This window comes from Antedon mediterranea, chromosome 5 (genome assembly GCF_964355755.1).
Source record: "Antedon mediterranea chromosome 5, ecAntMedi1.1, whole genome shotgun sequence".
Classification (NCBI taxonomy): Eukaryota; Metazoa; Echinodermata; class Crinoidea; order Comatulida; family Antedonidae; genus Antedon; species Antedon mediterranea.
This window is the reverse complement of record NC_092674.1, coordinates 26,155,437-26,179,891: the sequence shown is the minus strand read 5'-3', so window position 1 is coordinate 26,179,891 and position 24,455 is coordinate 26,155,437. Positions and strand designations below refer to the sequence as shown.

Genomic DNA, 24,455 nt, shown 5'->3' with positions numbered 1-24,455 from the left:
CGTTTGCTGAAATGTCTCCAAACAGTGGCTTAATTGTCATTCACAAATTGTAAATTATAAATATTATCGTCCCTACATCCTACTATTATATTGTTATCATGAGCAATCGGTGATGAGAAAATGTCGCCATTCAGTTCCCACGATAACACCAACTGTCCTGATAAACTAAGCACGAAAATAAAACCCTGAGTACAAGAACAAACGACAAAGTGATTATTACCGCCCTCGCTCTGTAGAATATCACTTTGAAATATAAATGGTGTCGCATAGACAGGTGAGGGCGTTTTAAACTTCCAAACTTCTTTACCCGTCAATGTATGAATGCAATAGATATAAGAGTCATGTGATCCAATTACTGTTAATTCAGTGGTTGATTGGTGAGTGTTTGATACACAGGGTGATGAAAATATTGGAGCACTGGTTTCGAAAGACCAAAGCTGTGGATTACAATTTTTTAGTTATTTTTTTAGCCAATAACAATATGTTTAGGCTTGATAACAGTTAGTAGGTTGTTATATACTTAAAGGTTAAAATGCTTTTATATTTTCTATTTTTTTAATTTTATGTATATTTATATCATTTATATATTGTTTCAATTTACCATTTCATTTGACGAGCTAATATGGTACAGATTATTATCAACGCACCCGACAACCACACCCTCTTTTGTTACCGATGGTGATGAAAATATTGGCTTGCCAATGTTATTTTTCCATTTCACTTTACCAGATATCTGAAAATATATGTAAAAACAAAAGTATTCTACTGTATAAACATCTACAGTATGACTGTCTATTGCGTAGTGTGTTGGGTTGTTTCCACTTGATGATGGGGGTTTATGGATTGTACCATTAACTGATAGGGATGCTCTTCTGCAGTAATAAGGTTAATATATTTCTCTTACACAATTGATGGACATTAGTTTTCCATTTAATGTACCAACGTAAACTGTATCCATGGCGACATCGATGCAAGGCGATGAAAAGACTGAACCTCCGCCGCAATGAGTTGAAAATAAACAGTTTTTATTCTGTTGATGACAAAATAATCATATGTTTATCTAGGTCTTTATTTTCTAATAACATAATTAGTCTAAATGTCATTTAATCAATATATTTCATTTCATGTACTTAACCCAGCTTATATACATATAATACATGGTTCATTTTTGTTTCATTTTTGATGACTTGGCCTTGATGAAACTATTGATCTTTCTCTTAAAATTTACTTGAAACCAAAAGTAGTTCAAAAGATGATTAATGTACCAATGAGTCTTAAGCCCTGTTTACACTATCAAACTAGAAACTAAAAAAAATGTGATGTGGCCAAATATGGTAGTGATATACACAAATATGGTAGTGATATGACATCATCATGTCCATTATTATGGGCACCAAATTTGTTTGTCACATAGAATATGATATTGTAGACAGAGCTTTATTTTATTCTTTTCAGCAAGACGAAATAAACATAACATAAAAATAAACAAGAACACAATGTGTTGTCAGTGGTGGCTCCAGGATTTTGAAATAGGGGGCCCAGTGCCTAAAAACAGTGAAATGAAGGACTGACCTTAATTTGATGTCCTATCTTTTGCATTACAATTTGAAAAATTTAGGGGAAGGGGCCCTCCCCTGGATCCCCTGGATCTGGAGTGCCAAGAGTAGAGATATCTATATCCATGGGAATTGTCGACCCTCTAACTCCAGCTTCCAACAAATAAACTTATATTGACATAGTATTTAAGATACACTAATTAGAACTCACATTAAAAATTTAATTTAAATGAACAATATATTGAGATTGAATATAGTGCATTCAAATAAAGGCACTATTTAATAAAGCTAAATTATATTTATCTACCTCTATATCAAGAGCGTGAATACACTGGTCATGTGACCCAATAAACACAATGCCTGTGTGGAGGTGTACAATAGGTGAGCTTTTGACTGGCCCACCTGTCTCCCATGTCCAAAATATTCCACCATTTTCCGCATTTAACACATACACATTATGATCATAGCATCCTAAGGTAAAACAAAAGATGTTATCACCCTGCATTTTGCAATATATAAATTGAACATTATTATTATTATTATCAAATCTTTTATTCAAGTCAATTTTCTTTTTCTTCTTCCATGTGGTTACTGACTGTCACTCACTCCATGGTGTTATACTATAGACATACTCCACTTCTTCCAAACTGATATTTGTGTTAACAATCTTGTACCATATCTTTCCACCTTTGACCATTCTCTTCCGCTCCAACATCTAGATGCCAAGTTCTCTTTACTGGTTCATTTTTTCTTCATCCATCTTTTCTTATAACTTCCACGATTAATTCACTCACACAATTTTCAATCCTAACACAACTAATAAATTCATAGAGGTATATATCTCCATAATCTAATTATTGTACTCACCAACTATGACATAATTTCCACACTTCGAAAGGCAGGCTGAGGATTCAATTCGGTCCCCTAACATTCTTGTCCAAAGCAGCAACCCAGTATCAAATAAAACTGCTTGAAACTTGTGAGAGTGAGAACCAATATAAACTACACCATTGTCACTAAAAAAAATAAAATAAATTGAATAATACATTTTGTGGTATAGTTGCAAATAACGATCATATTAAGTATCTTGCTGTAAACTCTTACTGATGATGAAAGACGTAAAATAGGAAAATTGACATAATAATAATATCCCAAATTTATATAGTGCCTAATGTTGTGAAACCTGAGTGCTGAACATTATTACCCCTGTCATTTTTTCCTGATCAAATATGTATGGAAACATACTCCTATAATGCAGCTATAGTATAAGCGCAAAGTTATGTCTTGATCTAACCAGGTTCCCATTTATACACCTGGGTGGAGAGAGGCAAACATAAGTAAAATATCTTGGCTAAGGATACAAGCAATGTGGCGAGAGTTGGATTCGAACCTCGCAATCAGTAGTCGAACGTCCAACACACTGCGCCACACGCCCTTATATAGATTGATAGATTACCTACCCATCTTTATAAACCAATAGTGGTGATGCATCAATGCATTTGGCTGTGTCATATTTCCACCTCTCCTTAATAGACACCGTTCCTTGACTCCTTTTTCTAGTCCTATTATTACATTCTAATATAATCTTGTCTGTATATTGCACTATTCTCTGTGAACCACGACATACTTTTTTATCATCTGAAAATGTACAACTATTTGATGCAATTGTATTATCTGTTTTTAATTGTTTTGATTTATTTAAATTATCTGTTACTGAACTCATGCTTCTTTTCCTTTCATTCTCTGTATCCAAATTTTTTAATTTATCTGGTACAGTATCTGACAACAATCCATGTGAAATTAAACATCCTGTTGCTTCAGCATTTTGATTGGTAGTTACCTTACATGTGGTCTTTAAGTTATTCTTATTTTCTGTGTCTGGGTTTAACAGTTTATCTTGAACATTATCTGAAAACAATCCATGTAAAACTGAACATCCTTTTTCTGCAGCACTGTGATTGGTCAATAGTTTACATGTGGTTTTCTTTGAGACATTTTTCTTTATAAGTTCAAATATTTCATGATATTTGTTATGAAGTATGTAATCTAATAGATCTGGTACAGACTGCCTTGTAACTAGTTCAATTTGATTTAATAGTCTGATAGCTTGGAAAGAATCGCCTCCGAGTAAAATAAAATTACTATCATCGTTAATTTCACTCTTAATTTGTAGAACATCCTGAAAGAGATGAAGTGATAAATGTCAGACAATTAATAGTAATACTATAAGGTAAACATTAAGTGACATTTTAAACTGAGAATTTGATTGATATTCAAGATATAATTACAGAAGTAGAAATGATGTTAGTCTTAAAGCTCTGTCCACACTACCAAACTTTGTGACAAAAAAATTGGGATGTGCCTATATCAGCAATGCACACATCAGGCTCCACTGGAACACCGAAAGTAGCACGCGTACCCCACAAATGTATTGTACCTAATATTATGAGGTTAAGGTAAAATTTTACTAAAGTCCTGCCTACACCATCAAACTTATATGATGTGCCCATATATGGACACGATGATGTCATATCACTACCATATTTGGGCACATCACACTAGTTTGATATTCTAGACAATCTTTAGATTGTAATTTGAATTGTCTCAAGGGTTGGCCTGTCAGTAGTATATCACATTGTATTAATCATGAGAATGTTAGAACACAACATACAATTTAGTTTATGTACCAACAAATTAAATTTGATAGGACACATGACGCAACTGAAGCATAACATGCTTATTATGTTTTATGTGGTATTATAAGATTAATTTAAAACCCTTAACAGCTATGAATATCAATTTTAATTTGAAAGATATTACAACAATAATGCTGTAATAAATTATAATATGAAATGAAAATATGCGAGTATATATCAAGGTTTATACAATTTCTCAAGAATTAATTTCCATGATTTTCAATGACCTTTCTTATACCAAAATTACATTTGAAAAAATGATTACAATGTCATAATGAAGAGAAATAATTCTCTATTAAAACTAGACATTCCATGATTTCCAGATATATATTATTTTAATAATAAAATAATGTATTTATGATTATTAAATTATTATTATTATTATTATTATTTATTATTATTATTCTTTTATTTTCAGAAAATTCTATCTTATCCCTTCAGGAAAACATTAATTTAAAAAATAAACAACACAAAAGTGAAGTGTGCTAAGAAGGGTCAAGAGATCCTATCACCAGGAATGGTGTGACCCTTCAACTCCAGCTTCCAGAACATGCATATTCCTAGGTTCCTTTGATATTCTAACTTGTTTATATGTCTTTTATGTGTTTTCTTTTTGTATGTATCAAATGTCTTGAGCTCTGTCTACACTACCAAATTGTTATGACAAAAAATGTGATGTGCCCATATATGGACATGATGATGTCATATCACTACTGCATTTGGGCACATCACACTTTTTTGTCAAACTAGTTTGATAATGTAGACTACAGCAATTCAAAAAGAGATTCTACTGTATCGCCCTTCAAATGTTAGTCATACCTTCCAAATCTTTCGCAGCTCCTCATCAGATATCGTTTCTCCAGCAACCCCACTTCTTGCAACCTCCCTTTGAGCTAGCAGCTTCTTAGTATCCACTTTCCCATGCTTTGTCATTGGTAGTTCATCCAGGATGTGGATAGCATCAGGAATACAATTCCTGGGTAAAGCTTTTTCTAACTCTTGGTATACAGAATCTACTGATGGTTGTGCTTTGCTTGTATTTGGTATAACAAACAGCAACAGTTTATTGGTGCTTGGTTCTTGTAGAATACAGCTACTTGTGAATAGTGAAACTGATGATACTGCCTAAATAAATAAAATCATGTATCTTTTACTTTGAATTCCTTTCTATTGTTTATATATACTCTGTTTTGTAGATAGTTACCTTATTGTAATTATTTCGGTTTTTGTCAAAATTATCAGTAGTATTTAGGTTTCAAGGTTTATATTTTTTAAAGGGAACATGGGAAATTGACCCTTAATAGAAGCAAGGCAATAGGACAACAACAGGATGCTGAGCTCTGGAGATCAAAGGGATTATCTGTGGCTGTGACACGATTATTACTGTTTGTTTGTGTAGCATCTAAACCTAAACAAAAATCATGTCATTAATTATTTTCCATACATCATCATCAGCCTTTGCTGCCCTCCACATAACAGTAGAACCAGCATTAGAAGGACATGGGAAATTGTCCACTTAATAGGATTTTTCCCTTGAATAGGGTTTCTACTATGTGATGACTGATTGTATGTGTAGCATTTAACCAAATATTTGGTACCTCTGATAGCTGTGACAGATTAATACGCTGTCCATTTCTTTTGATCTGGTGATCTTTCCTGCCAATATACAATAGACCTTCAGGTGACAATTCAACAATGTCACCAGTTGCTCTCATTGTCCTCGGTATAATGACATCTTCGTCATTTAGCAAGCAGACTCTTTCCTCTCCACCTGATTGCGAAAGTAGAATTGTATTTAATTTAACCTCATTTGCAACATGTTTCAGTGAGCTAAGCTAAACATTGTATTTTGTGATAGTCTACAGATAGATGATGTTCTTGTTTCTATGGAAACATTTATTATATATGACAATAGTAGAGCTGTAGCTTGGTGGTTACCATACTTGCCAATCCCAAAATCCTAGGTTCAATCCTGACCTAGTGCCAACTAAACTCACGACTCTTTAAACTCCACTCCCTAAGCCTCAAATGAGACTTAGCTTATAAGCATGATAAATTATTAAATAGTTTATCCATCCTATAATTGGCGAGTTTGTTCTCGCTGTTGGATGCTTATGAAATAAAAAAATAAAAATGAAAGAACAATGTTTTTCAAGGATTGTTTTAAAACAATATTCTTAAAAACAAACCTATGTAGAGTTGTCCTTTTCCAGATGTTATAGCCTGCCCTCTATCGTTCCTGACTTGAAGAACTGTTCCATCCAATGGTTCACCAAGTGGCACACTCCATTGTCAAAATAAAAATCAAGAAAGCGAAGAAATTTAACAGAAACAGTATAAGTTGAATAGTTATAAAGAGCTGAAACAGCAACAAGTGGTCCATAGATAGAGACCATTGATTAAGATAAAATAACATACCTTTTATTCACTTTGTTCTTAATATCCTTTTCTGCTATTTTGTACAGTGTAGCCCAACTTGAAACTTCTGTTATTCCATATATATTCCAGATCTCTGTTGTATTTCCTTCCTCTTTCCATTCGGCTATCACAGCCGGCACTGGACATGGCTCTCCTCCTAGTATCAATGCACGGAGCTTTGTACTTCTACTTAGAATGGTTTTCTTTAAGAGGTCTGGTCCGAATCTGAAAATAAGGCTTGGTGTTGCCTAATTTAAAAAAAAAATAAAATATAAATTTATGTCTGCTGTTGTGATGTGTTTAAGTTTAGTAGATTAAAAACATCATTGATTTTGATTTATATTTTTTGTACCTGTATGATTGTGACACTGTTGTCTTGTAAAACTTTAGCCAGCTTCCTCGGCATCAACTTTGTTGTCATAGAAACCATAAATAATGTTGCTCCAGTAGACAAGGCCAGAAACATCTCCACAATACTAGCATCAAAGGTTAAAGGTGATGCCATAAAAACTACATCTTGACTACTCACGTTTAATTTAGATCTGGAAGGTTGATAACAAAAATATAGGGATTTGAAAATTAAAGAGAAAGAAACCATTTTGGCAAAATCGCTGTATATATCTTCTCTCCACACTGTCGATATATCTGTCTTTTTTCCAGTGAAAAGATAATGTGAAAAGAACACCTATTAAGGGGACATCTCAGGGACCCAACAAAGTGTCCATTTATTAGGGATTTTCCTTTATTAGCTGTAGTGTTAAACTATATTTCCCCTCATTCATTATACAAGAACAGAAGTGACCAAAGACAGGGTTCTAATGTGTAAAGCTTTGTCTGCACTATCAAACTAGTTGAAAAATCAAAATGTGATGTGCCCAAATATGGTAGCGATATCCCCAAATATGGTAATGATATTCCCAAAAATGGTAGTGATATTCCCAAATATGGTAGTGATATTCCCAAATCATCATCATCACATTTTTTTGTCACATAAAGTTTGATAGTGTTGACAGAGCTTTTTACCTTAAACTCATAATATTAGGTACAATACATTTGTGAGGTACCCGTACCACTTTCGGTGTTCCAGTGGAGCCTGACGTGTGCATTGCATATGCTATTTGACAATTATGTTTTGATTCTAGTTGAGTAATATTTGTAGTGCGCATCATCAATACAAGTTGATATGGGACAAGTGCTGGTGATTCCACATGCTTCATATGAAAACGTTCTAAGATTATCTGGAAAACAATTTCAAAACTATGTTGATGGTTAAGCTCTGTCTACACTATCAAACTTTATGTGAAAAAAAGATGTGTTGGGCACGATGATGTCATATCGCTACCATATTTGGGCACCTCACATTTTTTGTCAAACTAGTTTGATAGTGTAGACAGGGCTTTACAGGAGGACACAAACATTTTGAAAAATGTATTTATTTTGAAATAATATCTATTTTATGATGTTAATACCCGGGAATCACGGTTTGTACAGATCATGTAATCAATGCCGAGACTGTTGAGGGCGGTATCTGGCAAAAGGTCTACTGGAACGAAACAAGCTGGCGCATTCAGGATCCTGTGAAAAAAAACATTTAAAAATATCAAGCAAAAAATACTGCTAATACTGATCAAGTTTTCCGTCAGTAAAAATAAACATTAATAATGCAGAGGCCAAATAAAAAAGTTTAAATTTATGTCCACGATTTTATGATTAAAGTGAGTTAAAAAAATCCAGTCAATGTTTACCATACCTTTGAACGCTTGACAACCAAAATCATGCATTTTCGATAATGATTCTTTAAATTTTGTTTACTGAATACAAATATTTTCATTAATTGTAAAAAAAGTAATAATTTCAGTAGGGGATAAGAATTTGTTTTTGCCATAAATAATTTGTATAAAAGTTTTAAAAATAATAGTATTGTTGTTAAGGATGATAAAACTGTATTGTATTGAAATATAGTATTTGATTTTAATCTGATTTTTAGAACTTTGTGTGACAATAAAAGGCATACACACCCTAAAATAATAGCAGGAATGTGAATTGAAGGTGATGCAATGATACCAATAAACTTTCCAATACAACTGTATTGTCTCAGTACAGATGCTATTACTTTAGAAAGTTCTGATAGTTTAGAATATGTGGTGTTAAGTAACTCTTTCTCTGTCAGCATACAAACAGCAATGTTTTGGTTATTTTTAGCACATCCCTCGTCAAAAAGACTACACAGGTTGAGTGATTTCTGCATTTTGAGAAACAATACTGTAGTTCATATCTGATATAAAAGAAAAGTCAAAATGGTAATTAATAACAAGCATAGCATAGCTTGAACATTAATATAAAAAAAAATAAAATAAATATAGGCCTAGAATTTAATTTATATAATTTTATAAAAATATATAATACAAAATATAATCAAAATCGATGTTTCTAAAAATATAATATAATTTATTAAACTGAGATTTGTCTAATATAATACATAGGCCTACTTGAGAATATGCCCCGCGGTAAAAAACGGCTTTCCTCGGCAAAGTTGTTTTCGATATTGCCATTGATTGGCCTAGCTAACCATAGCCTAGCTTTAACATCTGTATACAGCTTAACAATTAATGCAACTAAAGATGTATTACTTCTGAACTCTTTACTAAACTTTACTGAATCGTATCGTATATCAATCTTTAAAATCAAAGCATAAACTACACCATATTTTTACTGTTTTTAACTGCTTTGCTCTATTTATTGGTCTTCCGACGGACGACCATGTTTTTGTTTTGGTGCACTTTTATCAAACATTGAGGGCGGGCTGCATGCGTGCCAGGCGCGTAAGTATATCGGAAGTGCGTAGATAATGTGCGTAGGAAGTGCGTCAGTAAATGCGCGCTTCATTTTGTATTCAAGTCATTTGCAATTAAATAAATGAGGCTTTTTTTAGTTGTAAAACAGTCATTTTAATCACGGATGATTTAAAGAAAAAAGGAATTATCCAAAATGAGAATACCGCCATCTATAATTAACTTAACAAGAGAGGGCCGAAATCTGGAAACAAAAATCCAAGCAGTGGTTGTTGAGGTGGCAAAATTGCATTTGTAAAGGTAATTTGTGTGAAGTATTTTAGGGTTGTTGTCATTAATTGCTCACTCACACAGGAAAAAGTTGAGAAAACTCTACTAAAATACCAGTTATTGGATTCACAGAAGTTACTAATACTTTTAATAGTATTGTTCTAAAGGATAATATAAATGTTATTGTAAGTTGTTTATAAATTCAGCGATGGCAGTCGGAGAAGTTAAATACCCCGAAGACAGCGATTTCAAAGTTTTTCGCAATTTAGCAGACAGTGTTGACGGGTGGACAGAAAAATACAGCAAAAATGGAACAAAAGTTTGGGCTAAAAATTCAGATACTTCTTCCAAAATGTTTAAGGTATGTTAAGTTAGATTTTTACGTTAAATGTACATATTTTATAATTGGTGACGTTTTTTATTGATCTGAAGAATTTTGGTTTAGCCTAGACTACCTACCTAGGCCTAAAGCTATGGTGACAAGCCAGGTTAAAAACCAGACATCTATCAGTATCACTCTCTATTAATATTATTACTGGCATACTGTAGCCTAGCCTACAATTTGTGTGTATGTGTGGTTTTTCTTTATGTTTTATCCTTTCTTTGCACCATTGTTGCATATTTATACATGTTATTTATTGCCGTAATCTATAATACCAGCAAATTCTTATGGGAAATTATATTTTATTTTTTAACTGACTTACACTTACAGTGAGTATTTATTAATAAATCAGTAAAGTTTTATACAGCTTAGCTATAAAAAAACGTGCCGGATAATAAACAATGTATAGACTGAATGTTTATTTTTTACAGTACAAAAATAACTTTTCATGATCTGGCAAATGATTTTTTTTCATTTTAAATTTCAGGCACATAAAGTATTTTCAGATGTATCAGCGTCCGTAATGTATGATGTATTACACGATTCAGACTTTCGAGTAAAATGGGATTCAAGTATGGAGGAAGGCAAAGAGATGTATATGGTGTGTCCAAACAGTGATCTTAGTTATTATCAGTGTACGTATGTCAGTCATTGCAAGAAATCAGAGATGCCAAGTTACCCATATTAGGGGATAAATAAGCTACGTTTGCACTGAGCCAGAATTACAGTATATTTAATCAGGTTTCTGTACAAAATATGCAAATGAAATTTCCTTGGGTGATCGGGTAAAACTGTCGCGTGGTTGCTGAGCATTTCGATTCGCATGAGTGCTCTTGAAAGCGTCATAGCTCATCTCCTGAGCTCTGATTGGTTGCGCAATATTTCGCTTCGCAAAAAGTAGAAACAATTCGAACTAGTAAATTTCGCTGAAGCGAAAAATCAAAGGAACAAGAATTCGTCGCAGAAGGGAGTATGACAGACAGAAACTTGAATACGCATGCGCATAGCATGACGCTTTCGATTCGCGCGAACAAATTCGCCTAGTGGAAAATCGGCTTTAATAACCAGTTTCCCTTGGCATCTCTGAAAAAAATGTTTTTTTTATAATAATCCTTTGTAGTCTAGTAATTACTGTACTGTATATTTTTCTATTTCACACAGATGTTTTTTCAAACATTACAGTATGTGAAAAAATAATGTGATGTCATACAGTACAGTATCACTGCCATATTTGAGAATATCACTACTATATTTGGGCACATCACAAAGTATTCTGTACTGTCATTATTATATAAAAATATATCAGAATTTCTAGTGCAGAATTATTTTCTGTATTTTTAGACTCTTGATAATATACCTTTATATTAACTGATATTCTGATTTAAATTTCCTGATTGCTTCAAATGAAACCACAGTACTGTACAGTATGTGTCAACCATTTCCAGAAAGTATTATATAGAAATATCAGTATTTTAACAATAGGAAACACAATTGATATACTCAAAAGAGATCTCAACATTGAGCCAACACTTAATTTGAGGGTACCCCTAGAACATTAGGGCACCCCTAGTAGATTAGCGCACCCTTTAAAATTGATACTTTTCTTAGGCATACAGTACTCTTATCACTAACTGTATACAACCAGCACTTATTAATTAACCCATATTACTATGTAAGAGCATCCTTACTGTATGAAGTTATTATTTCCAAGACAAAATATGGTGAATGTTTATTTTAACACACTATCCAATGCATATTTATGAGATAATAAGAAAGATAATATTCCTAAAAATAAATATTGATTCTTCGGGTGATACAGTATATTTGAAAATTGTAGTCACGGTCATTTTAATCGCGTGATTCATCTATTATTGCCATCTGAAGCAGACCATATTAAATGAACCAAATTGACTTTATTTCTAAAGTAAACAGTAATTCTCAATCATTATGAATTCATCCCACTCATTCCTAGTCATAATCTTATGCATTATTCATAAATACTGAAATCAAATAATATTTTTATCAGTGGACAATTTACAGAATTGATTGTAATAATCTTATTGAAGATTTTCAGACCAATTGAACAATTATTTAGTTCAGAAAATATAATAATAGTTCATTCTTATATAGTGCATATAAAGAAGCTCTCAATGCGCTGCACATCCCGGAATTTTTTGGATCAAACGCGTATGGAAAAATACTCCCATAATAATGCAGCTAGTGATCAGCGCAAAGTTGTGTCTTGATCTAACCAGTACCTATTTTATACAATTGGGTGGAGAGAGGCAAATGTATTGCCTAAGGATACAACTAATGCGGCTAGAGTTGGATTTGAACCATGATCAGTAAACGTCAACACACTTTGCCACATGTCCTCAAAATACATTACAAAAAAGGTGAACAATATGAGTGGTGTATTTTAAATGTCTGAGTGGGGATTTTCAATGTTTGAGTGGGGATTTTCAATGTTTGTTGTGTTGATTTCTTCATCCTACTCAATTTGTTTACTTACAATAAGTAATCAATGGCAATATCATGAATAAAACATTGAATTATATTTGTTATAATTTGCATTTTGCTGAGAAGAGAAGTCCTATTATTAGCTAGCACCCACTCATAGACTTTTTTTTTACCTTCTATCTACATTTGATATTGATTAAAGATGATACTGTACTACTATATGATTGCAAAGAAACAAATTGGTATCTTGTTTACTATGTATTTCAATTATGTTGTACGATACTGGATCATAGAATACATACAGTACATGCAGATTTTGATACAAATATCATTTTACAGAACTTATCTTCTCAAATTATGATTACGGTAGTTGAAAATGTTTATCTTTAATCAGTTGATTAAAATAAGAAAAAAGAAACAAACACAATTTTCTCAAACTTAATAACCACTATGTCAATCTTAGTTTTCAAAAGACTAGAGCACTGTACAATAGAACGCCTCCTTTGGGACACGCCTATTAAATTGTACAGTACACCCCTATTAATTGGTACACCCCTATTAATTGGTACACCCCTATTAATTGGTACCTCCCTATTAATTGGTACATCCCTATTAATTGGTACATCCCTATTAATTGGTACATCCCTATTAATTGGTACATCCCTATTAATTGGTACATCCCTATTAATTGGTACATCCCTATTAATTGGTACACCCCTATTAATTGGTACACCCCTATTAATTGGTACACCCCTATTAATTGGTACACCCATAGAGATATTATATAGTGAATATTTAACTATAATATCTCTATGGTACTGTACACTATTAAAGAGTACACATCCCTATTAAAGGGTACACACCCCTATTAAATGGTACACACCCCTATTAAAGGGTACATCCCAATTGAAAGATATACACCCCTATTAAAGGGTACACACCCCTATTAAGGGGTACACCCCTATTGAAAGATACACACCCCTATTGAAGGATACACCCCTATTGAAAGATTTGTTATAAATTAAGATATATCCCTATTAAAGGGTAAAGTACAGTACACCCCTATTGAAAGATACAAGTACTGTACTGTAACACCCCTATTGATAGGTACACCGTTATTAAAAGATTAAAGGGTACGCCTAATTATTGCATGAAATGAATGAGGAACAACATCCCCCCCCCCCCCCTATTCAGGGAAACATTATTTGGTCTCAAAGCTGTCCTCTTAATAGGGATTTCACTGTATTACATGTTCCACTAACACATAGCAACATTAGAATGTTGTATGTATGTAGCAACATTTAAAGCTCTTCATTTTTCACAACTTGAAATGTGTCAATTGGCTAGTGACTGAATCATCTTTCATCGCCCCCACAATTGGATGATAAATTACAGCATGTATTAAGTGGGCTTAGCAGTTCATGGAAACATTATTTATCAGCCTACTTTCATGTCTTAATTTGTCAGTTAAATTTCTATGCTATCGATATATTTGAGTCATTTTTCCCTAACATGTTGTTTAAAAAGCTCCAAATACTTTATACAGTATTTTATTTACCAACTGCACTTTGCCTTTAAAATTGTTTAAATTTATTATTTGTAAGTCATCAACGTTATCACTCTAATTAGACCACTTTCCAATTTGAGATTACTGTAGTGCATTGCAGTGAAAACAATCAATGTACAGCAATTAATGCGTTTATATTCTATTATACTAAATTTATTATTATAATTGCAATTGTTTACAGTACTGTATAGTACATTCTGTAGGTTAAAGTCACAAAAACAGGCCACTGAGCTCGCCTTGCCAAGTTCGGAACAGTCCTTTGATCTTATGTCTGGCTGCGACAAATACCAACAGTCTGTACTAAAGTATGTACATATCATCCGTGGCGCAGTATCTTTTAAAGGGCTTGGTACTGATCGTGTCGCAGCCATAGTTAAACCCTTTGATATCTGGAGCTCAGCATCCTGTTGTTAGATTGCCTTGGTCACATTATAACTAGTACTATATCATATAAATAATATTGACTTATAAAATGCACAGCAAGTTGAATGGAAAATGTGTCATACGAAGAAATAAAATCCATGTCATAGAAATATTATTTTATTGATGATGAATACTTTGAAATGTCAACAACCTTTTTTTCAGTCCAGGTAGAACGTGTTTGTTAAATCTGATATCATCATGTTTAGTTTATTTAATAGTGTATGTAAATTGGAATTTATGACTGTGTTTGTTCATTTCTGTCATTTTGTTTGTGTTCCAAGTGATTGATTGAATATTTTATGACCAGATATCAAATTTGAATAACTTGCCAGTTTTTAATATAATCATAATTTAATCAAAAGCCAGACCTTTCTTTAAACCCTGGCTTTAATGCTGTAACATTCCTGTTCCATACTAATTAAATGGATGATTGTTTCATTGGGATAATAAAATGTCAACTAAAATTATGCTGGTACTATAAACAATAGAAGAATAGATTGTGTAATGTACCATATCATTATATTTGAACTTTTGATTTTAAATCATTGACACTATAGATATTATAATGGCATTATTATCTAGTTATATGAGAGGCTCTATACCTGTCAGGATTTTAAGAGAAAATCTATTGTATTCAATACAAAATCCTCAGATTGAGACTGAGCGAAAATTCAATTGAAAACATATTTCAACAGATTTATTTTGATTTTCTGTTGTACTGTAAACAGTAGACCCTCTATTAAGTGATACCTTCATACAAAAAAAGTATCTCCATACTAGGGGCTGGCTGGGCATAAAGTTTAAGTTTAACTAGCCAAATAACAACTCTCTGGTTTAACAATATATAACATTATTTTTCACAGGAGAATGCTCTTAATTGGAGTTTCCCCTTAATACTACTGTAGGAGGGGTTCCCCTGAATTCTACTTTAGAATTTAGAAGAGGTTCTTCTGAATACTAGGAGAGGTTCCCCCTGAATACTAGGAGGGGTTCCCCTTGAATACTAGGAGGTTGTTCTCCTGAATACTACAAGAGGGGTTCCCCTGAATAGTAGGAGCGGTCCCCTTGAATACTGGGAGGGATTCCTCTGAATACTAGGAGAGGTTCCCCCTGAATACTAGGAGGGGTTCCCCTGAATACTACTGTACAAGGGGTTCCCTGAATACTACTGTACGAAGGGTTTCCCTGAATACTACTGTAGGAGGGGTTCCTCTGAATACTAGGAGGGGGTTCCTCTAAATAATAGGAGAAGTTCCCCCTGAATACTAACTAGGAGGAGTTCTACTGTAAACTAATGCTAGTTAGCAAAAGTCCCTTTATTAAACTATGCTAAATAAAATTCAGACATTGACAAAATATATTTTGGATTATTTATGGAAAAAATGGCTACTGTACATTACATATGTTGAGCTTTAAAATTGATCCATATTGAACCTATTTTCTATAACAGCGTTTCTACATGAGCTCTTATACGCCTCACTGACTCCAATATTCATTGTTGTGCAATTGGCTGTGATTTCAGTATTTTGTTATTTTAGTTCAGTCACCTTCTTTCACTAAAAAAGACAATTATTCAAATCACTGCAAAGATTATTTTATAATCAGTGACTTTTATTAGAAAGTGTAATAGTACTATTTGGCCTTGTGAAGTTCTTTTTTTAAAGTAAAAATAGACTAAGCCTTTAAAACTTTAATATAAATACAGTACTGTACATAACAGTAGCATTATTAGCAATGAATAATATAATAAACTGCTGCATACAATGATTTTATGTAAGAGATAAAACTCTGAAAAAATGATTATGTATGTACAATAGGTCTGCATGCTACAGCAAGTATTTACTTTAGCAAAGAATAACTATTACTTTTTATAGGACCAATTCAAGGCCATAGCCACCAGTAAGCTCAACCTGACCACTTTTTCACAGATGCCTTTGACAACCCATTGGCAGAAAAGATATTTCTTGCGAAAACTGGCTCGCTTTATTTCTTATGACTACATCACTGAATATAGTTGAAGAGTTATGTAAAAATTACCAATGTTTATGTCATCGATTCTCTTTATAAAAAATAAGAGTTTTAAGTTTCTGTTTAAGCTTCTATGTTTACTGGATCATTCTGTATTTGGTATTTAATTACCAAAAAAACATTGGTAAAATTTACCAGCATTAATTTGTTTTTGAACGCAATTTCTACTCAAAATTGTCAATATTATTTGTTATTATTAATTACCATGGTTTTCAGAAATTACAGTAATGAAAAAAAAATATGTTTCTAGAAAAAATATTTAAGAATCTCATTTTTCACAGTGTTTTTCTGTAAATGTGTTTGATTTATAAAACTTGTATGTATTTAATAATTCATATGACCTTTCATATGACCTGAAGCTGTCAGCTGTTTAAGTTAACCAACGTCATCTAAAGCTGTAACTGTATCGTTCAAGCACTGTACACTGTCAATTCAACAACAATAGAAAACGATTTGGCTTTTTGTCTTTTGAAGTCATCACGCCTGACGTCAGTAAATAATGCACTTTGTACCCACGCATATATTGTTATTCACACATTGATAAATGTTGTTTGTGCTTGGGGACCTCCATAGGAAGTAAGATAACATTGATAATTCATTAAAATAATTGGTAAAGATAATACCTATAGTACAATAATAATTACCTGTATTCCATAAATTATACAAATACCCAGTTTTTAATACTTTCATTTCATTATTTATTCGGTCTATTTCAGTATATACATAACAAAAAAAGAACTGAAATTGGGAAGACCAGGGTCAACCTAAGTGAACTTAATCACTGTAGCTGAGCCGGTTGACTTATTCGTATTCTAATGAAGTTTTTGTTAACAGTATAATAAAAATAAATTTAATTGTTTTGACTTATAGTAGAAGTAGATCATTTTTAAATCCACTAATTAAAGTGTAGTGCCTTAAACATAAAGCCCCCATGGGACATTATACAAATAATTAATGTTTGAGTGCAATGGTGTAAATAAATACATGAGGGGAAAATAAAATAATTCATCATTCACCAAATTAAATTATTGTACCGAAAAAATATAACCTTGTATATTTGTTTATAAAAAAACACACATATTTTTACCAATGGGTTAGGCCAAGGCCTGAACCATTCGAGAAGGCAGTCTAGTACTCCAATTTTTTAGGTGGAGTAAAACAATTATAGATGGCATGACAATACAGTTTATTTTCTAACGAGCAGTTGACAGCCTAGCCTATTTTTTTTATAATTAACTATACTAATAATATAAGTCCGTCCATATTGTTTCCCATTATTGAATACTAAATTTACTATACGTCAATGAACTTTGTCCTATTGTTACATATTATTGTTCATCTCATAAGGTAATGACTCATTTAGAAAAATATGTTTTTAATTATGGAAATTAATTATCAAATTCTTAACAATTCATTAACATTTATTACAGTATTATAGAACCCATTTATAATATGAAGTGAAAATTGTATTTTAATAATGATTTTACTGATTTTTTTCTACACAGTGAAAGTTCCTTCACCATTTAAAAACCGAGATTACTTAATGCAAAGAATATGGCTACAGACGCTGGATGCTTCATATATTTTCAATCATTCCGTATTCCACAAGGTAATTGCAATAATCGCAGAAAATACCACACGTTTTTAATAGCTCAATAAAGAGATGAGAAAGTATTGATGTTTTGTTCCTGTATTTAAAACTGTGATTGCTTTAAATACACAGTATTTGAATACAGACTGTAATTGCTTGGTATATTATATAAATACCAGGTTTTAGCTAGGGAACAGAAGCCATTCTCCAATATACTGTAGTTATAATGCAACAGGGTTTTTGTTAAAAATTGAAGAATTGAAGACAAAAATTTGATATGCTTGGTTTAAGAAAGCTTCTAGCCCATGCCTGAACCTTAGTCCAAAACCAAAATACGCATGTATGCAGAAGTCTCGACGTTTCTTCCTAAACAAAAACCCTATGCAAGAGTAGCGTCTCACAAATAATGGTTATTTTATTTTGAATTCTATGGTGAACAAATGGTTAAAATCCAAGGATGTATTGGACCCTGGCTTGTTGCATTGTATTCTTCATTCTGAACTGAATTTGTTGACTTAATCTGGCAAAAGAAATGGAATATCTACTGTAGATTGTCAATGTTATGAATAAAACATTGAAATATATTTTCGTAGGAAATTACTGTGCAGTGGTGCTTGACGACTTAACACCACAGAATGAGATCTATTTATACCAGAATAAATTATTTGTTAGATCTTGCAAACAGCTTTGAAGGGTGTTAAAGTTCTTTTTTTGTTTGTGCATACTTCAATGAAATCCAATAAATATTTCTCATAATATAATGACGACATAAACATACTTATTTAATTATAATATTACATTATAATGCAATAACGCATCATTTTACAATTCAAAACCACCTTTCAAAGGTTTTTGTGATGTTTTTTTTTTAATAGAATGTTCCAGAAAGGAAAGGTGTTATACGCGCGGAATCAATTTTAACTGGTTATCTGGTAAGGGTGAATGGAAAAGGCTGCGAATTGACATATGTTTCACAATCAGATCCAAGAGGTGAGGTTCAAATCCTAAGTGAATCAGCGTAGTATCACATGACTGTTTCAAAACACTTTGAGGAGTAATATTTAATGTATTTTTTTAAACCCTAAGTCGTCAGAAAGATATATTACTATGGAGACACAAGTAATGTATTCTGTTCCGGAACTTAAAAACTGGACAATTTCCCAGTCTCCACTCCACAGTTATTAGCTATTAGTTCCAGACACAAAACCATTGAGTCATTGTGTTGTATTTAGTCTTTAAATAATACTTCTCTCGTCAGTGACTGTCACATGATGAAAATGTTGCCTATTATTAACTTGGCTGTTGCTTGATCTAGTTGACTCAAGTGTGGATAATTGAGTTATCGTCTTCGTAACACACTTAATAGCTATCGGTTCACACTTAAGCTTACAGTGCTATCAAGTGTCTTATTTAGTAACATTATCCTGTCCTAATTTTATGTGAACTACGGTTATTACTCCTTCATTTGAATTTGATATTTTAATATTACATCAATCAATTTGTATTGTTTATTCTTAATAACATTCAATATGTTGTTTCCTTGTGTTTCCTGTGTTGATTGTAAACATTACTAATAACATGTTCAATAATAATGTACTGTAATGACAGTTTATTTCGTGCCTAGCTTACCTGGTTAAACCTACAATAGCCTGTGCTCTCCAGAGGGAAGGAGCTTAGATACGAAAAGTAAAAATTTTCCCCTGTACCATAATGGACTAGTCCGCAACCACACCTGCCATTCTCACAGTCAAAGCTTAATGATGATGGTTGTACAATTGGATGTTCCCACATGAGGGCATAGTTGCAGACTAGTCCATTATGGTAAAGGGGTGTTCTAGGAACTTTTAACTTTTTGTATCTGGGCCCTCCCACTTGAGAGCATTGGTTATTGACAAAACTTTAAGCCTAGTAAAAGAAAAAAAACTAACACTGTAACAGTACAATAATAGTTGGGCAAGGAAAGATTATAAAAGAACAACATTTGTAGGTGGGTGTTCCCGGACTTTCTTTGCTTATGATCTATTTTTACTTATTTTTTGCAGGGTCATTACCAAAGTGGATAGTCAATAAACTCACACAATATCTAGCTCCAAAGGTATGCTTAAAATAAATAATTAAGATATTCTTGATAACAAGATGTTTTAACTGATGTTCACAATAAAGTTGGTTTTATTTCTTTCTTATTTTAATTGTGTAATTTGCTTTTAGACTTTAAAAGAATTATTCATAATGAAATGACTTTTGTGTAAATTACATAAACCATGCCAACTGCTTCTCCAAAGAGAACTATATTAAACGTACCCTGGCAAAGCTAATACTAATTATACTGTACGTAGTATTCTACTCTACCAACTCTTTTTAGATCTTGATGCTTAGACGATGCATTACATATTTCTATTTACATGCAAATGCAATTATAAAAATTAGTAGTGTAACTAGAATGCCCTTTCCATTTCGTTAATGACAACTCATTCGCGTGATTGGTATTCACTTCTCTATAATGACACCACGTTTTAATGAAATTTCGTCGGGATAGAAAAAAGTCTCTCTGTTGATTCGGTTACAATGAAAGTAAAATATACAGACTTAATACTTGATTGTGCCGTGCCATCTTTTTGTCATAAAATTAAATTTGCATTATTTTATTGCTATGGTAATACGAGAGTGAATATAGTAAATCCTTAATGCATATTTTATGGAATGTTATTAGAGATTTAGAAAGGACTAAGAATATAATAGATTCCACGATAAAGCGTTAAATTAGAAGGCTTTCTAGAAGAGTTTCGGTGAAAAAGGTTGAAAAGTGGTCAGGTTGAAAACTTACCAACCCTACTGGTGGCTAAGGCCCTGGAATGCTATAGGCAGGCTTGTTGCAGACTGGGTCTTTTTTTTTTTTCGAAATAGGGGATTGAAAGTGTAAACTTTGTAAAGACTACAGAAGTTAATTTTAAGTCTAGCTTGGAAGATAACATTTGCTTGCTGGTTAGGTAGAGTAGGATTTGCCAAAAAATTACTAGGCCTATGGTCTCTAGTTTGAAACGGGCAATGAGAGAATTCAATCATACATTAAGGCAATCTAACAACAGGATACTGAGTTATGGAGATCAAAGGTTTTATCTGTGGCTGCTACATTATCAGTTCCATGCCCCTTACAGACACCATGCGCCATGGAGAATATGTACATAGTACAGTACTGTTTGTATTGGTCGCAGCCAGACATAAGATCAAAGGACTGATGAGTTGTTATTTTGGCAAGAGTATCAAATAATGCATTATGGGGCTTAGATTGTGTCCAGCATAGTGGGCATGTGTACACAAAGCATTTATTATTATAGTAGTTAACAAGTATTTATACTAGCATAAAAAATGTTAATGTAAACAATTTTTGAAAGGTATAGCATGAAATTGCCAAAATAAGATCTATTGATGAATTCTACACAACACACTTATAGTAATTAATACATGTCACATGATCTGCCAACGGCTCAATATGCCAATCAGACGAGCGAAAATGAAATCAGCACTGCTGTTGTGATGTCATTGTTTGAGCACTGCATCCAACTATGCATTTCTGTTTACTTATTAAAATCAAAGTTGCTGCATGGAAAGAGTTGAATAATATGAATATTACTCTAGATCGTTTTTAATCATACTTTGTCTGAGAAATATATTACCGAGGGAGTATTATTGATGATAGGTCTTCTTTTGTATTGAAAGCTTACAAACATAATATTATAATCGTATCTTATCTCAATACTCCAAACATAAGCTACTTGATTTTGCTTAAATACAGTTTTATATTCTGGTATCTTTTTTCTAGTATACGTCTCTATCATCGGTTTAAAAATATATATTGTATGTTTTTTTTATACCAAAATAAATAAATAGATCTTTATCTGGATATTAACTATATCCGTTTCCACTTGTAAGTAGATCTCTACTCAAAATAAATAAATAAATCGCCGCTATCAATATTGTGTATCTGTTAACTCTCTAAACTCATAAATCTGCTGTAATATCTTTACAAGATGTTTGTTATTCATTTAAATATATTGATATCCAAAATATTTTCATCATTTAATAATGTTTTCAATTTTTCAGATGATGAACAGGCTCCACAAGGCATGTTTGAAATATCCAACGTGGAAAAAGAAAAACAGACCGCATCATAAACCGTGGTTAAATCCCGAACAGCTGTCCATTCCACGACTCGATATGAACGACATTTTACCGAGACAAGAGTACACTGATGATGATTCACTCGACGAAAGCGAAGTGAAGGAAGAAGACGTTAAAGAGGATGAAATCAATTTTAATGACATTTGACGACGGTGTGTGAGTCTAGGCAATATTATAGTAGTTAAGGTTATGATGTAAGACATTTCCTATAGTGTACAATATTCCACCTATTATTTCTGATTGTTTAATTAATATTATTTGTATTTTAGGTACCATATTTTTTCTTTATAATCAAATTCCTTGTTAAAACGTCAAATTTGTCATTAATTTAGTTTTATCATGCGTATGAAAGGACCTTTATACCATGGAGAAATATATATATATATTTATATATGTTTCCACCATGTTTATACCAAAGTACCAAAAATGTAAATTGTTGATTTCATTTTGGAATTAAAAGATCAGTTATGTTTGTTTTGGGATTAGTAAAATAATTACCTTTTTACTATTTTACATGACCTCTATCATTGGGTTATACTGTTTCATGGAGAAATATTGTAGGTTTGTTCGTGCCTAGCTTACCTGGATAAACTGAAAATAGCCCTTTCTCCACGAAGAGCAAAAGTAGAAATTTTCATTGAGCACCCCTCTCCACAAATGGTATAGTCTATGAATTCAATTCAAATTTTAAATATAGAAGCTTCTGATTTTGTTAAGTGCATGTAATAAATCTGTACAATTTTCTTTTAACCACTGATAAGACTATTGTTTAATAGTGTATTGACTTTTGTTTGTTACTCAACATCTGTGCTTATTTATTTAACTCGCAACACTTCAATTGCAATATAATAGCATCTGCAATGCATTACATGCTAAACTTACCGGATGAAGTGACTTTGGCCTATTTCTTCATCAAAATGAAAAATTATATTTTTACAATTACAACCAAACAAATCTATATTATTTAAAAAAAATTGAATTTAGTATTTTATTTCTATCACTTTTTTTATCTAAAACAACATGCTTATCTTTTTCTGTTTGAATATTTTTACAATTACAACCAAACAAATCTATATTATTTAAAAAAAATTTTAATTTTATTTCTATCACTTTTTTTGTTTATCTAAAACAACATGTTTATCTTTTTCTGTTCCAATATAGTATTTTATTTCAGTTATTTAAAACAACAAACACATTTTTTTTGATTTCACTAATTTTTTCTGTGCCAATATAGTATTTTATTTTTATCAGTTATCTAAACAAAACAAAACAAACATTTTTTCCATTGCTCCAAAAACACTTTGGTTTCAGAAGTTTTTTTGTAATCAAACAATGTTATGATGTTCTTTTATTGCAATTCGAAAAAAATATATATTTTCAAGATGTTAATAACTTTAATTTTCAATCGAGTTAAATTTTTTGAGATGGTACAGTATGGTTTACTACGACTTTTAAAATCTATTTTTACGCCTAACTTGTTAAAATCAGTTACCATTATCATCAAAGATGCTGGATCACTTCATTCCATTTTAGTTTGTGTATTTATTATTTAAATTTATTCCTAATAATATATTAATAAATTACCTAACTACTGACATTGTTTGCAATTTCCCACATATTGCGGTACAGTATATACCACTTGATTATCTCTCCATAAATAATTCAATATTTGAACTGATGGTTTTAAATTAATTCATTATTACAGTAGCCAGATACTAATAAACTTCAATCATTTCCCAATTAATTTGAGTGGCCTATTATGCACATGGATTTATTTTTCAATAGACTGATAATAATAGATCCCCTATTAGTGGCATAACACAGGGGGAAAAGGTACTTTAGCACTCCAAGGGCCCTCCAATGCTGGTTAGTTGCTCTGGCTTAAGCAGTGGGGCCTCTTGGTTTAGCCAGTGATAGCACTGTCCTTTATTAAGACACAGCAGGTTTAAAAAAGTGTTCATTTAACATAGGTTGACTATAGTGTATAGGTGTGTCATTTGAATAGGGGTTTGCCTTCAATAGGGAAGAAGAAGGTGTCTATTGTAATTATGGTGTATTATGTGTTGGATAAACCACCAAATCAAAATCATAAC

At 32.2% G+C, this 24,455-nt stretch overlaps 2 protein-coding genes across 3 annotated transcripts; one reads left to right on the top strand and one right to left on the bottom strand.

The window, feature by feature from the left end:
- Nucleotides 1-29: 29 nt before the first annotated feature.
- Nucleotides 30-9,445, bottom strand: LOC140050115 (beta-alanine-activating enzyme-like). 2 transcript variants are annotated; one of them, XM_072095156.1, is made up of 15 exons: nucleotides 9,384-9,445; nucleotides 8,689-8,945; nucleotides 8,140-8,245; nucleotides 7,694-7,908; nucleotides 7,023-7,212; nucleotides 6,671-6,918; nucleotides 6,442-6,536; nucleotides 5,851-6,023; nucleotides 5,072-5,377; nucleotides 3,017-3,735; nucleotides 2,424-2,572; nucleotides 1,864-2,027; nucleotides 905-1,030; nucleotides 602-733; nucleotides 30-437 (listed from the first exon to the last, which is right to left on the bottom strand). In XM_072095156.1, the coding sequence occupies exons 2-15, from the start codon at nucleotides 8,916-8,918 to the stop codon at nucleotides 30-32; spliced, it is 3,261 nt and encodes a 1,086-aa protein (XP_071951257.1). In that variant the 5' UTR covers nucleotides 8,919-8,945; nucleotides 9,384-9,445. The 2 variants fall into 2 exon arrangements, with proteins under 2 accessions (XP_071951257.1, XP_071951256.1); XM_072095155.1 differs by lacking the exon at nucleotides 9,384-9,445 and adding an exon at nucleotides 9,301-9,366.
- A 66-nt stretch (nucleotides 9,446-9,511) lies between these two features.
- Nucleotides 9,512-23,112, top strand: LOC140050118 (START domain-containing protein 10-like). The gene is made up of 7 exons (XM_072095159.1): nucleotides 9,512-9,762; nucleotides 9,939-10,093; nucleotides 10,602-10,749; nucleotides 18,098-18,201; nucleotides 19,059-19,173; nucleotides 20,226-20,278; nucleotides 22,285-23,112. The coding sequence occupies exons 2-7, from the start codon at nucleotides 9,941-9,943 to the stop codon at nucleotides 22,507-22,509; spliced, it is 798 nt and encodes a 265-aa protein (XP_071951260.1). The 5' UTR covers nucleotides 9,512-9,762; nucleotides 9,939-9,940; the 3' UTR covers nucleotides 22,510-23,112.
- The last annotated feature ends 1,343 nt before the right edge of the window (nucleotides 23,113-24,455 follow it).